The 12,789-nt window shown below is 37.2% G+C and overlaps 1 protein-coding gene across 1 annotated transcript; it reads right to left on the bottom strand.

Moving 5' to 3' along the window:
* Positions 1-366: 366 nt before the first annotated feature.
* Positions 367-7,821, bottom strand: skic8 (SKI8 subunit of superkiller complex). Its single transcript, XM_073471418.1, has 11 exons — positions 7,741-7,821; positions 6,695-6,749; positions 6,564-6,591; positions 5,614-5,719; positions 4,336-4,508; positions 3,030-3,178; positions 2,703-2,796; positions 2,184-2,277; positions 1,843-1,935; positions 1,556-1,634; positions 367-605 (listed from the first exon to the last, which is right to left on the bottom strand). The coding sequence occupies exons 2-11, from the start codon at positions 6,704-6,706 to the stop codon at positions 516-518; spliced, it is 918 nt and encodes a 305-aa protein (XP_073327519.1). The 5' UTR covers positions 6,707-6,749; positions 7,741-7,821; the 3' UTR covers positions 367-515.
* Positions 7,822-12,789: the final 4,968 nt, after the last annotated feature.

Genomic DNA, 12,789 nt, shown 5'->3' with positions numbered 1-12,789 from the left:
TTGGAGAGTTAGGAATGGATGTAAACTGGAATAACATCAAACATTAGGTTAGGTCTGACAAATTACATCTGTTACTTTTCTGTTATAAATCTATTTAGTTATATTTCTGACTCATCTGATTACTACTATTTGAATTAATTTAAATTTACATATACCTAAAAAATTCATATGTTTTTTACACTCACTTTTCATTATTTAATAAGTAACATTATCTTTGTCACATTTTTTACTCTTGTCTGTTTCGGGGCTCCAGACCGGAGAGCTTATTTCATCTGAAACCCAAAGACATTCTGGTTCTGTAACCAAATTATACCACTGACATGAAAATGATAACTAATTAAAAAAAAAATTTAACTCAAACCAAAGTAAAAAAGCAACCCCTTTATTTGACCGTGGTGGGCCAGTGCAAAAAAAATCCATTACATTTACAGCTTATCTCCCTTCCTCCCCCAGTTAACAACTTCAACTGCATGGTTTGAGTAAACAGCTCTGAAGACTCTCTCCTCTTGTAGCCTTTACTGGGGGCAGTCGTAGATGTGGATGGCGCGATCGTCTCCAGCCGAGATGATCTTTGAGCCGGTGCTGTTGTACTTCACACTCCACACCTGAAGATAACAGGGACAGAACGGATGGCAAAAGGATCTGAGTTACACGTGAAAAACCAGTATCCACACATGTATTAAAGCATACAAAATACTAAAATAATGTGTTTGACATGGTTTTTTCTGAAAAAAATATAATTACCACATTAAAATCCTTAAAATGGCTCCTACTCCTTCTCCCTCATTAAAAATCCCAAAATATATGAATACTCAAACATTTTTCATTTCACAAGTTTAACCTCTGGACACAAGATGTCTCTGACTTCACTGTAAAGTCCATTCTCAGTGTTTGTGCACTGGAGGCTTAAAGTTTACACATCACACTTGTGTTTGCTGGATATTGGACCAGGATTTGCTTCCAAACTATTTGTGATGTTAAAATCATTGTTTCATTGAGTGTGAAAACAGCCTTCTAGTGTCAAACTCTGCACATACATCTTCCTACACAGTGAAGCTCAAACATTCAACTGTAGCAACAAGCAGAAAAACATTTTTTTAACTGGAAGGAGACATGCAACAAAACGCTTTTGAATAGAGAAACAGAGCAGAGCAGAGCTAAACAGATGAGGCCCGACAAACGCTCTAAATAGAAGAACAAAGCAAAGCCGAGCTCCCCGGCGGCAAGCAAACTGTCCCTGCAGTTTTGCTGCCATTTTCACGATGAAACAAACAAAACAAAGATGGCAGAGTCAACCTCCTCTGATCTCTCTGTGGAGCCGTGCTTCTATAACAGAGAACAGATCATCCTCCCCACAGGCGTCTGCAACCAGCGATCTAATGACAGCTGAGATTATTGGTTTTACCCGAGCTGAAGCGTCAGAGGAGGGTCATGTGAGAGGCCAGTCGGTGACATTGGCTGTATTGATTCCCCCCCAACACATTAGCACCTATTTTCTCACTTTGAATTTGATTATGACACACTCAGTGCAGAGATTGAGGGTTATCTGTGTCACCTGGTCTTGATGGTCGAAGAAAGTGTTGATGCACGCTCTGGAGCTGGCGTCCCAAACCTTCACACTCTTGTCGGACGAGCTGAGAGCGACAGAAGAGAGAGGACGTTTGAGAATGTTTTACATCCCATCTTAGAAACAAGCTTTGTGTTGTCTGGCTGACTTGCTCAGTTAATATTGGTCTGTAAAAACAGCCTCAGCTGCTTTAAGTGTTAATAATGTCTTCAGCTTCAGGTCTTAAAACTTAACCTCTGATTTGTGGCGACCTGAAGCTGTTTTTGAAGTTTTACCTCGAGACAAAGTGGGTGTCATCTGGGGAGAAGGCGACGTTAAGGACCCAGGATCCATGTCCACTCAGTGTGCCAGCCAGGTTGGCATGTTGCCTGTAAAACACACATTATTAGAGCAAACAAAAGCTTCTTTCTTTTTTCCTTCAATATCTGTGTTTTGTAACATCATTAACAACCTTTCCCTCCCATGTTCTCTGTGTATATATTCTATTTCATTGTGTATATCTGTTCTATTTCATTTTGGTACTGAAATTTCCTTCGGTATGAATTCAGTTCTCAAAAGAGCTAAAAAAAAAAATGTCTGGTGAGAGTGTCCACCGCAAGCTGCCAGCTGAACTCACACGTCATATATTTTGATGTAGCCGTCGTCGGATGCTGTGACCAGGAGCTGGGAGTCGGGAGAGAAAGTGAGGGATCTGATGGGCATGGCGTGACCTGAGGGGAGAGGAAACAAGTCAGTTAGCTTCCTCACTGAGTCCTGGTGATTGCTGCCTCTCTTCTGTTTTAGAAATGTTTAATATGGCTGACTGGATCCTGAATCGAAGGATTTTTGTTTGTTTTTTTTAGGCCTCATATCTGTAACTTTACTCACATTGGTCAAACAAAACAAGCAATGGGAAGATGTTATTTTGACCTTTAAGAAAGTGTTGTGAGTATTTTTGATTATATTCTCACATGTAATAATCAAATTGCTTAATCTGTTAATTTAAAAGACCATTTAAAGAATAACTGGTAATAAATATGGTTAAGACAGAGACACTATTCATTCTATTACAAGACACTGTACCAACAAAATATTTTTTAAGCCGTTACTTTAAGGTAAAAAAGCTACATGATGTTGCTTTCATATGTGAACCCACCTTCCAGTGTATGGAGCAGCTTTCCAGTGGCGATGTCAAAGATATTGATGATTCCATCGATAGCTCCACTGGCCAAATATTTTCCATCAGGGCTCTGAGGGCGCAAAAACAAAAACAGAAATGTAAAAAAATGTGGAGACATGAAACTGGATGAGCTATAGATAGTTCTAAAAGCCTTTAAAAACAACCGTTGGACCCAAAGAGGAAAGGTTCAGCGTTAAAATAAAGGGAAACATTGATCAAGATGAGTTATTGTATGACAGTGAGGTCTCAGCCTTCAGAGACGTCACCATCCAGCTGACCAGAGGGTGATTTATGGCTCCTTACGTAAGCTATACTCAGGATGAATTTTCCTCGGGTGTCCAGAGAATATTCCTTCTTGCCGCTTTCCACACCGAAGATGTTGACCTTGCCAAGATGGCTTCCTGTGGCAATGTACTTAGAGTCTGGGGAGAAGGCGACCGACCACGCATCGACTGGAGTGGAGAGCAGACAGACAGACAGAGGGAACGTTAAACACATCATACTATTTTAACAATGTCTACAGCAAATTAATGCAATGTGCCACCTTGTTAAAGTGTCTTTTTTATGCTCTATTTTCTAATTGTCAATGTGTCTCATCTAACTGCCCCTAAACAAAACACCAAATTATAAGCATATATAATGTAAATAATGCATTATAATGTACGTCTACAGAAAGAATACAGGTTTTACATAAAGAGGACTGACTTCTGAAGAATCCAAATATACCAAAATACAGTACGTCCACAGAGAGAGAGAAAAAGGGTCTTAAATCCACTGACCCAGACCAACCACTGAGTGAAACAGGGTGTCACTAATGGAAGGTGACATGGCATTTAGATGAAGTACAGCCTGATTCAACACACATTTCTGGGTGTGGGGTTTCTGAAAGGTGAGAGTGAAAAAAATACTGTGTAATGCTGTGCTACACAGCAGAACAGACAAGCTGTCAGCCCCTGCAGGTTCGTTTTAATACGAAACCTGGTGACGATTTCCTTTACAGCGACCTTATTCCAGTGTTAGACAGTAAAAAGCAGTGATTGAACACTCAACACAGGAAGACCACAGTAACAAGGTTAGGTCAGCTATATTTTTATCAGACAGGCATTGTGGCTGTAAAAAAGTAGCTCAAAATCAAAGCTCAAATTGTCAAAATCAGTTATCACGATGATTATTTTCTCAATTGATCAGTCAAAACAAATGTTTCCATAAATGTCCGAAAATAGTGACAAATGACACAACTTCCTAAAAGATGTCTAAAGTTATTCAGTTTACTATCACATAAGACAAAGAGCTTTCGAGAACTGAAACTACCAAAATTTAAAATAAAGAAATCAATCAATTAATATGTTATTAAATACACCAAAAATAACATTAAAAATGAATATTAATTTATTTAATTCATATATGAAAAGAACTGAAAATCAAATGGAAAAGGATATAGGTAGATGCAGGTCAGTGATCACTTTGTTGAATCAATAACTCATTTGAAAAAGTTAACGTAAGCAAGTTAAAGTACAAAGGGAACCGTGATGTCTCTACTCACCACGACATCGCCATCCAAACTAATCAATAAAGAAAATGTCAGTGATCTTTTGAGGCCCGGTCTTACCTGGCCCTGCGTCCATGGACTTGATCTGTTTTCCTGACTCCAGGTCCCAGAGACGGATGTGAGCGTCGAGGGAGCTGGAGGCAGCGATGGCTCCGTTGTGACTGATGTCCACTGACACCACACCCAGCTGGTGGCCCTCCAGAGTCCACTGCAGCTCCAGCTTCTCGTCTGACCTGCAGGAACAGTGCGACACGGAGATTATTCTGTCACGTCAGGTCAAATAAACTCGACGGATAAGCCAACACCGACGAGAAGTTTGTAAAGTGCTCAGAACAAAGAGATTTTAGCTTTGTTACATAAGAATGGACTTTATTTGTCAGCATATTAAGATCAAAATTCATGTACAACAACTCCCCCACTTACTATCAATAGTTAATGGCCTAGTAGTTGTAGAATATGGTCATGCAGAATAAGGCATTCATTAGTGCTTCATAATGACTCATAAACAGCCAATATGATACTAATATGCATTCTAATAAGTTACTAGTTAATGGTTAATATAATGTACATATATTAACCATTAACTAGTAACTTATTAGTACCAAAATGGGTATATATACTGTATGTGTCTTTCCTTTGATAAAGATCTTCTCAAAGATAAATGTCTAAATACACATTGCCATATTTAGGATGCCAATCTGAACAGAAACCCCCTCTACTCAAGAGCCATATATGTGCTAAAAATGAAATAAACAAGTGTGCTCTTAAAGTCTCCATCTGTGGTCTCAACCAATCCCCTCACTGCCCCTACAGTTGAATAAAAACAGTCAGGCTCAGTTAACCAGGACTGCTGATGTGGAATGAACACAGACATGTCACATCTTGTCAGAAGAGAGACTTGAATTCTAACAGACAGTAAAATAAATGTGGTTCTGCTCTGTGGGCTGAATTTAGTTTGTATCGGACCTCAAACTACACGATAAATCTTTGATGTCCTTGATAATGAGTGCGATTAATGACATTGTCTTTATTTATTGTTTATATAGCCTTTGAAAATGTAGATATCATATCTGCCTTTTTTCTGCTTTAAAAATGTTTTTTCTATATTTGTCTCTTGTTTTTTGATTTGTCACTCATACCGATCATTTTTATTATTTGTTAACATTTTGAAATAAAAGACAATACAAAGACAATAAATAAAATGAGGCAAATATTAAGAAAACAAAAAAGAACACAAATATAATATTTATGAAGAAAGCAACTTTACAGCCGGCTAATGGCCGTAAAAGCTATGTTTTAAGTGGTATTGTCACGAGGAGTAGTGTTAAAAACACTCACCATTTCCATACTTTTACCATATCATCTAGTGAACCAGTGACAATCGTTTCTGTCCCATCCGCCTCACTTTTACCCCACGCTGCTGTCCAGATAGCATCATCGTGTGCTGAGAGGAAACAAACACAAGTTGATAGTGATAGGGAGTACAAGCAGTGTTTCTACTGGAGCTGATGGGAAAGGCATTTAAAAGATAAGTGTGATGTTTTATTATTTTATTGTAATTGTCAATAAATGCCTGAAAACACAATCAGGTAGTACGACTCTGAATACTTTCTGACCTCCATCCACTGTCTGTGGTTCTGAATAACAGGATTTTTCAGCTGAAAGTAGCTTATTAAGTTAGAAAACTATTTACAGATTTGTTCGACTTTAAATCCGCTCGAATCATGTATGAAGTTAAAAATCATTTATGACCTGAAAGTATCAAAAAAGCTGTTTAAAATGAGTGAAATTAAGTATGATTTGAGAGGAATTTGGATGTTCAAGTTCTGAGTACCAAAGTAAAAACTCAGTGTATTTCAGTTATAGATTTATAGTTTATGGATCAGCTGTAGTGAGGAATTAAAAACATGTGGCACATTTAGTAAGTTTGAAAAAGACCATTAAAAAATATGTAATTAACCAATATATATAAAGCCATGATCAGAAAGCCAAATTGTCATTATTATGATATTATTACAGAATGCTTTAAAGTTCTGTCTTTAGTCAAATAGGATGTGTATTGTAAAAAGCTTCGGCATAACAAGCTTTAGCTTCAGACGACACCTGTTGTAGACTCTAGAAATCCTTATGTATTGTTAAGTAATTGCCTTTATTTTTCATTTAGTGTCTTGCCTTATTGTCTCTATTAGTGATTGCAGACCAAAAAACTGTGTACATTCAATTACATTTCAATTTCATAAAAAGAGGAAAATTAGTTCAGAGAACTGTTTTTCTTCTGTGTTACTCACCGTGTTCTTGCTTGAAAAGAATGCTGTACTGAAATCAGAGCACAAACTCACAGTTAGTCTTTCATCCAGAAAACTAACAAAGTAAGGAAATGCTGAGGATAAATATAAAGCTTTTTGAATTTGTTGCTTACTTGAGTGCTCATGTTTTGGTCCTGGGAGTTGGACAGCCAGTTAGATTACTTTTACCTGAAACAACATTAAAGTGTGTTAGTGTTGACAAAGCAGAGAATCTTTATTTTTAAAAATCAAACTAGTTTGCAGTTGTGAAATGGAACCAAGTACATTTACTCAAGTGCTGCGTGTTAAGTACAAATGTGAAAAAGACATCTGAAACATTTAGTTGATTAATCAATTAGTCGATTGACAGAAAATTCACTGGCAACTATTCTGATCATCGCTTCTGCTTTTCATTTAATAATTGCCATTTCTTGTTATAATAATGCTGAAGTTTGGACTGTTGTTGTTGGAGAAAAGAAGGTTTCACTTTCAGCTCTGGGTATTTGTGATGACAACTATCACTTATTTCCAAGTTTCTACAAACCAAATAATCAATCGATTAATGAAGAAAATATTCAGCAGATTGATCCATTATGAAAATAATCATTAGTTGCAATACAACGTAGTTAAAAATAGATGCTTTTACATGAATGTCTGAGCAATAATAATCTAATGATATAATAACAGCATAACAGTCAGCGGGGGCATTTACTTGCATCGAGTACTTTTACATGACTTTGAGTACATTTCCATGACTACACGTTAACTTGCAGTATTTCTAAGGTTTGGTATTACTAATTATTACTTTATTACTTCAGTACAGGATCTCAAATGTTGCTCCACCACTGTTAGTTTGGCTGCCAGGAAACAAACACTTTATAGACAAGATATTACATTTGTAGACCTGCTGCAGTTAAAGGGAGAAAAGACGAATGAATAACTGATGAAACTAACACATTCATGCAGCTAAACAGATTAAAAACCTGCTAAAATACTCTGGCTAACGGGAGCTAGCTCTGATTAGCAGCGGCTACCACAGCAGGTTAGCGCTGCATCCAGTTGGCAACAAAGTGCAGTGTGCGGTTTTAACGGTTACAAGATTATCAGGTGGTCGCTCAGTTTACCGGACTAACTACAGTAAAAAGACACATATCATATGATTTAATCTGCGCCAACGTACCTTCAAATCTCCTATTAAGATGTTTTATTCAATTTCTGAAGCTCGTTCATTTACATGTGAGACGCCATGACAACATTTGTCGTAAGTTCCGGTTTCCGTCTTCTTCGTTTGTTAAACAAAGGCTGGTGAAGCGCACTAGCGCCACCAGCGGTGCAGCGGCGGAAAAGCGTTTCTACAGCTATGACTGAAGTTGAAAAAGACGTTTGAAATAATTAATCTAATAAACATAATATCAAATTAAACACAAACGAAATAATTAAATACACGTTCGAATTGATAAAACTGTTAATAATTAATAAAGTTAATATGTAGAATTAGTCAGTAATATGGTTGTGAGGGGGCAAGATGAGAAAACTTAATGACAGGGAAACATCCAGTCAAAAAGTAGAGATACTAGAACAAGAAATATGAGAATCATATATTTGAATAACGAATAACGAAAATCAATATTAAAAAATGTGTACAGTAAGACAAATAACTGGAATTTTTAGGCTACCGCTGATCCTAGAGACTCTTATTTAGGCTGTGCCACGTCTGTGGTGCCCAGACGGCCAAAACTAGATCAATATTTCACTTTAAGTGAGACTTCAAGAATGTTCAGCAGCTCCCTGCCTGTCTAGACTGAAATAATGATGGCTTACAGTAAAGTAAATCCTCTATGCTGAAGAGAAAAAGGCAAGCAAACTTGAGCCTAAAGTGTAAGCAGAAAAACATTCTCACTTTTTGACAGTTGCTGCAGCAGCAGTCTGAGCTCCACACACTCAGAGGACGGCTGTCAAGATAGAGTTTCAAGAGAATATTTCCAAGTGGAAGGAAGCAAATACAGCCGGAGTGTTTTAAATAACTCCTGGAGATGGGCAGCTGAGTTATAGAGAAATTAAATGAGTGTGAACCTCCTGACAGCCTGAGTGAAGAAGATGAGAGGTGTCCTATTTACAGCAGTGTGTGTGTGTGTGTGTGTGTGTGTGTGTGTGTATGTGTGTGTGTGTGAGAGAGAGAGAGAGAGAGAGAGAGAGAGAGAGAGAGAGAGAGAGACTGGTGGGATTTTTTTAAAAAGCCATAAAATGATTCTGATATTAGCCACAGTTACTCTTTGCATAATATAATTCCAAAAATTCAACATGTCACCCAAAGATTTGTTGGTGTGTAAAAGTCTGTAAAGTAGCAGTGAAACCATCAAAGATGCTAAAGCTCCCCTTAAACCCTACAAAAAAGGGAATTGACTATATTTAGCGTTGGCTGATCTTTGAGAAAGAGCGCATCACTTCAGTCAGGTCTTGCATACAGCCAACACAATCTGAATTCAATGGAAATATTTTTCTTGAACAAACTTGTTGCAATAGATGAATGAAGAAATCAATAAATCTCTTTTGTGTTGTTGGGAAGTCTCTGACGATTATGAAAATGTTGCCTTCCAGTTTAATAAAGATGCAATGATGCAGATGTTTACATGAGTTTATTACTAACATTACTAACAATTCTCCTGAAGCATCTGTAACTGGTGTACTCACAGTTATTGACTGGGCATGCTGAATTTTTCAATACCTGTTGTGGCTCCAGAGGAAGCTGCATGTAATCTAATAAATTGCCTCCAATGATTTCACTCAGTGGCTAAGTTGCATTGTGGGTAATGTAGGCACCATGTTTGGAAAAGGAAGTAGAATGTTTGGAATGTAATCGGTGATATTTCTGGTTCTGCTGTATTGATTTTTTGATCAGCTGTTTCTAAACTATCCCCAATGACTCCCAACAGTGTTATAGGATTGCAATGCTAGTGGACTGCTTTTTAAGACCTGGTGCCTACATTACCCACAGCACAATTTAGCCACTGAGTGACATCACTGGAGGGAATTTATCAAATTACATGCAGCTAGACAAAAGGCTTTACACTATTTTCCCCATATGTTGTAGTACTCCCTCAGACCTGTAAACACACTTTAATGTGTAAAATTGGTGCAGTTACCCTTTAAGTAGCTGTTGTGGTTTGAGGAACCTTCATATTTAACCTCAGCCTGATATATATATTGCACATTCGTTGCTTGTGTCCATGTGTGAGAAGTTATAACATCTGACAAATACTGTGCATTAATAAACACCCTTTATTAAATGTTTGTAGACTGCTTATAAATGCTAAATGGGGGACTTAAATATAAACCAACTGTTCCTCTTTCTATTTCTGTTTACTGCCATGATGAAACTCTGAGCTGCTTCTTTTGATTTGTGAACACATGAACCACCTGTGGAGCTGCAGACATGCATGAAAACCTTCATTTGGCTGATGTATCTCTCAGTTTCTAAACAACTGTTCCAAAGATGGTCATATCAACATTTTCAGTCAACATTATTGTACTTTCTAGTACATATTATCGAGGGAAAAAAAATCCAAAAGCGCAGAAAGTGTCATGTCTGAAATATGCATCTGTTCTTCCAGCCTCAGGAATTAATTTCTTCTCCCGGCATTTTGTATATTTTCTCTTTTTGTTTATCCTGCAGGCAGAAACGATCATAGCGCTGCTATTTTCAGCCGAGTGATTCATTTGTATTTTCAGGGCATTATTAATGGTGGGTAATGAAGCTAATGTAATGGCATCTGCTGCAGGATGCTGAAAGCAGAGCAGGACCGCTGTTGTCATTATCTTTGATATGACAAAATGAAGCTTCGAGAGCAGAACAACACGTTTATATTTTTGCTTCAAGAGGACAAAAAAATGTTTAATGCTTGTTTTGATTACAAACAAAGAGCAAGCTCGGATGGATTTATCCTCATAGACAGCAGTTTTTGCCTTCACATACTAACTTTTGGAGATGTTTCATATTTCCAGTATTTTTTAGATCTATAGAAGTACCTCTGACATTTAAGCACAGCTTGACATGAACATGGACTATAACTGTAAGAAGTTTTTAAAAGTTTCAGCTCCTTATGTAATCGTCATTTTCCTCCTTTTGGCTTTTGAATGATCAGTCTGGTCTGATTACGGGATTTGGTCTTGGCAGACTGTGTCCATGGAAATAAAAATGACTAATCTCCAAAAAAAGTAGAAACTTTTAAGCTGAGGTGTCTGTTTCTAAGAGGTTTTGAGTCATTTAAATCCTTCTTTTGGAAACTATTTTTGATCCCACAACCTACTTAAAGATTAAATAGTGGAATGTTTGAATTTAGATGACTGCTTTAATGAATGTCCAACCATTCACAGTTGTGTTTGGTTGTTGGTGTTCAGCATACATATCATTTTCATATATGGTTTAATAATTATCAGCTTCCTCTCAAGTCACTTGGATAATATTCCCTTTCTGTCCGTTTCCTCTGTGGACGTAGAAATGAATCGAGGACAGTGAAGGTGAATTCAAAGACACAGACAGAATGAGTGTCTTTATTTAGCAATCTGCTTTTCAACAAGTCTGCGATGAAAAATGGGTACATTGTTGTATTTATCCCTAATCACCAACACATTGCTTTGCAATAGTTAAGATTTGTAACCTGGCATCTAAAAGCCTCTCATAATAACAACTTCTGGATCATGCAACTCTGTCTTGAGAAAATATAATACATTAAAAATGTTCATATTTCTTTAGTTAATTTGGCTGGGGCAATTACAATTGATTAACAGACAAAAAGAATCCTCTAAAAGACAACACCCACCCCAGCTGCAGTCTGCTCACCCTGCTGCTGTCTGGCAAAAGTATCTGCTGCATTACCACCAGACTACAGAGCAGCTTCTTTCCCCAGATTGTGAGACAATTTATCGGTCCACCCTCCAATTCACTCAACAAAAGTGAATGTTTTTTTTGTGTGTGATGGAAAAGCTCAGGCCTATCATATCACAGTCATTATCTCGAGATCTCGGATTAATTATATCGTTATCTCGGGAAAACAAAGTTTCGTTATCTTGTTATCTCGGGAAAACGACAGTTTATATTTCGAGATAATAACTCGAGATCTCGAGAAAACAAATGAAATTAACTCGTTATCACGGGAAAACGGAGGAAATAAAATGTATGAATGCATGGCCCTTTAGGGCTCCCGTAAATAAGTAATATATATTATTATTTAATATAATTCCTTGAAGCTGAATTGCTTTTAGCAGCCTGTGTCTAATACAACATGAGAGTGTGACAGTGTTACACCGATGATGTAACATAATAATATTGACCATGTCAAAACTCAAGTTATTAATGTAAATATATGTTAGATAAAGTACATAGGCCATGTGCCATTGAAAGCATATTGAAGTGATGTAGAGACAAACATTCACAGTTTCCACACATTGATAGTTATGATCTTCCTTCTACTAACCTGGAATGTGATCAGAATGGTCTCACATTACCAGCCCAGTCGCCAGAACAAAATGTTGACATTTTACATTTCTGCAAACCATGGAAACGTAACAATGAATCAACCAGAGCACGAGCACAGTGTTGTTATGACAGAAAGTTGAAAATTAAACACGGACAAACGTAAACTTGATTGTAAAGGGTACCTTAACTTAACTTGATGAGATTGGGTCGCAGCCACTTTACATAATAATGCAGACTAATACATAATTAATACAATAAAAGAAAATGCATAATATAATAAATACACAATCCCTCATTAAAGCCCGGGGGGCATCAACAACCAAAAATCCAGATGATTCAATATCAGTGAAACAAACCATCTCTTAGATCCATGTTTGTGGTGTAGGATCGTTTAGAGGCTAATTTGTTTTTACTGTAATATCTTACAACTGTTTCATCAACAACACAGAAACAATCAGAAGAAGGGCACATCAGAACGACCACAGAGAACCTGGAGAAAGAACAGAAACTCTTGTGTGTAGTTGGACATTTACTGCAAGCTCAGAGAAGGCAAAATCCCCCAAATGATGACACATTCTTTAACAATACATAATTAATACAATACAGTACAATGTGTATGTAATAAATACACACTTCCTTGTTAATGTCCCAGAGGAATTAGCAAGGAAACATTGAGATGACTCGTTATTGGTGCAATAAAACAACTCTTTGTTCTATGTTTGTGCTTCAAGATTAGTTTTGGGCCAGTTTACT

Source organism: Pagrus major, chromosome 8 (genome assembly GCF_040436345.1).
Source record: "Pagrus major chromosome 8, Pma_NU_1.0".
NCBI lineage: Eukaryota > Metazoa > Chordata > Actinopteri > Spariformes > Sparidae > Pagrus > Pagrus major.
The sequence above is the reverse complement of the archived record's forward strand: the minus strand, read 5'-3'. Positions and strand labels throughout refer to the sequence as shown.

Bases quoted from the DNA above. Each gene is read 5' to 3' on its own strand.
- skic8 (XM_073471418.1), bottom strand. The intron at 5,720-6,563 runs GTGAGTAACACA...GTTTCCTCTCAG, and splicing joins TCTTTTCAAGCAAGAACACG to CACACGATGATGCTATCTGG. The intron at 606-1,555 runs GTGACACAGATA...TGTTATCTTCAG, and splicing joins TCTTCGACCATCAAGACCAG to GTGTGGAGTGTGAAGTACAA.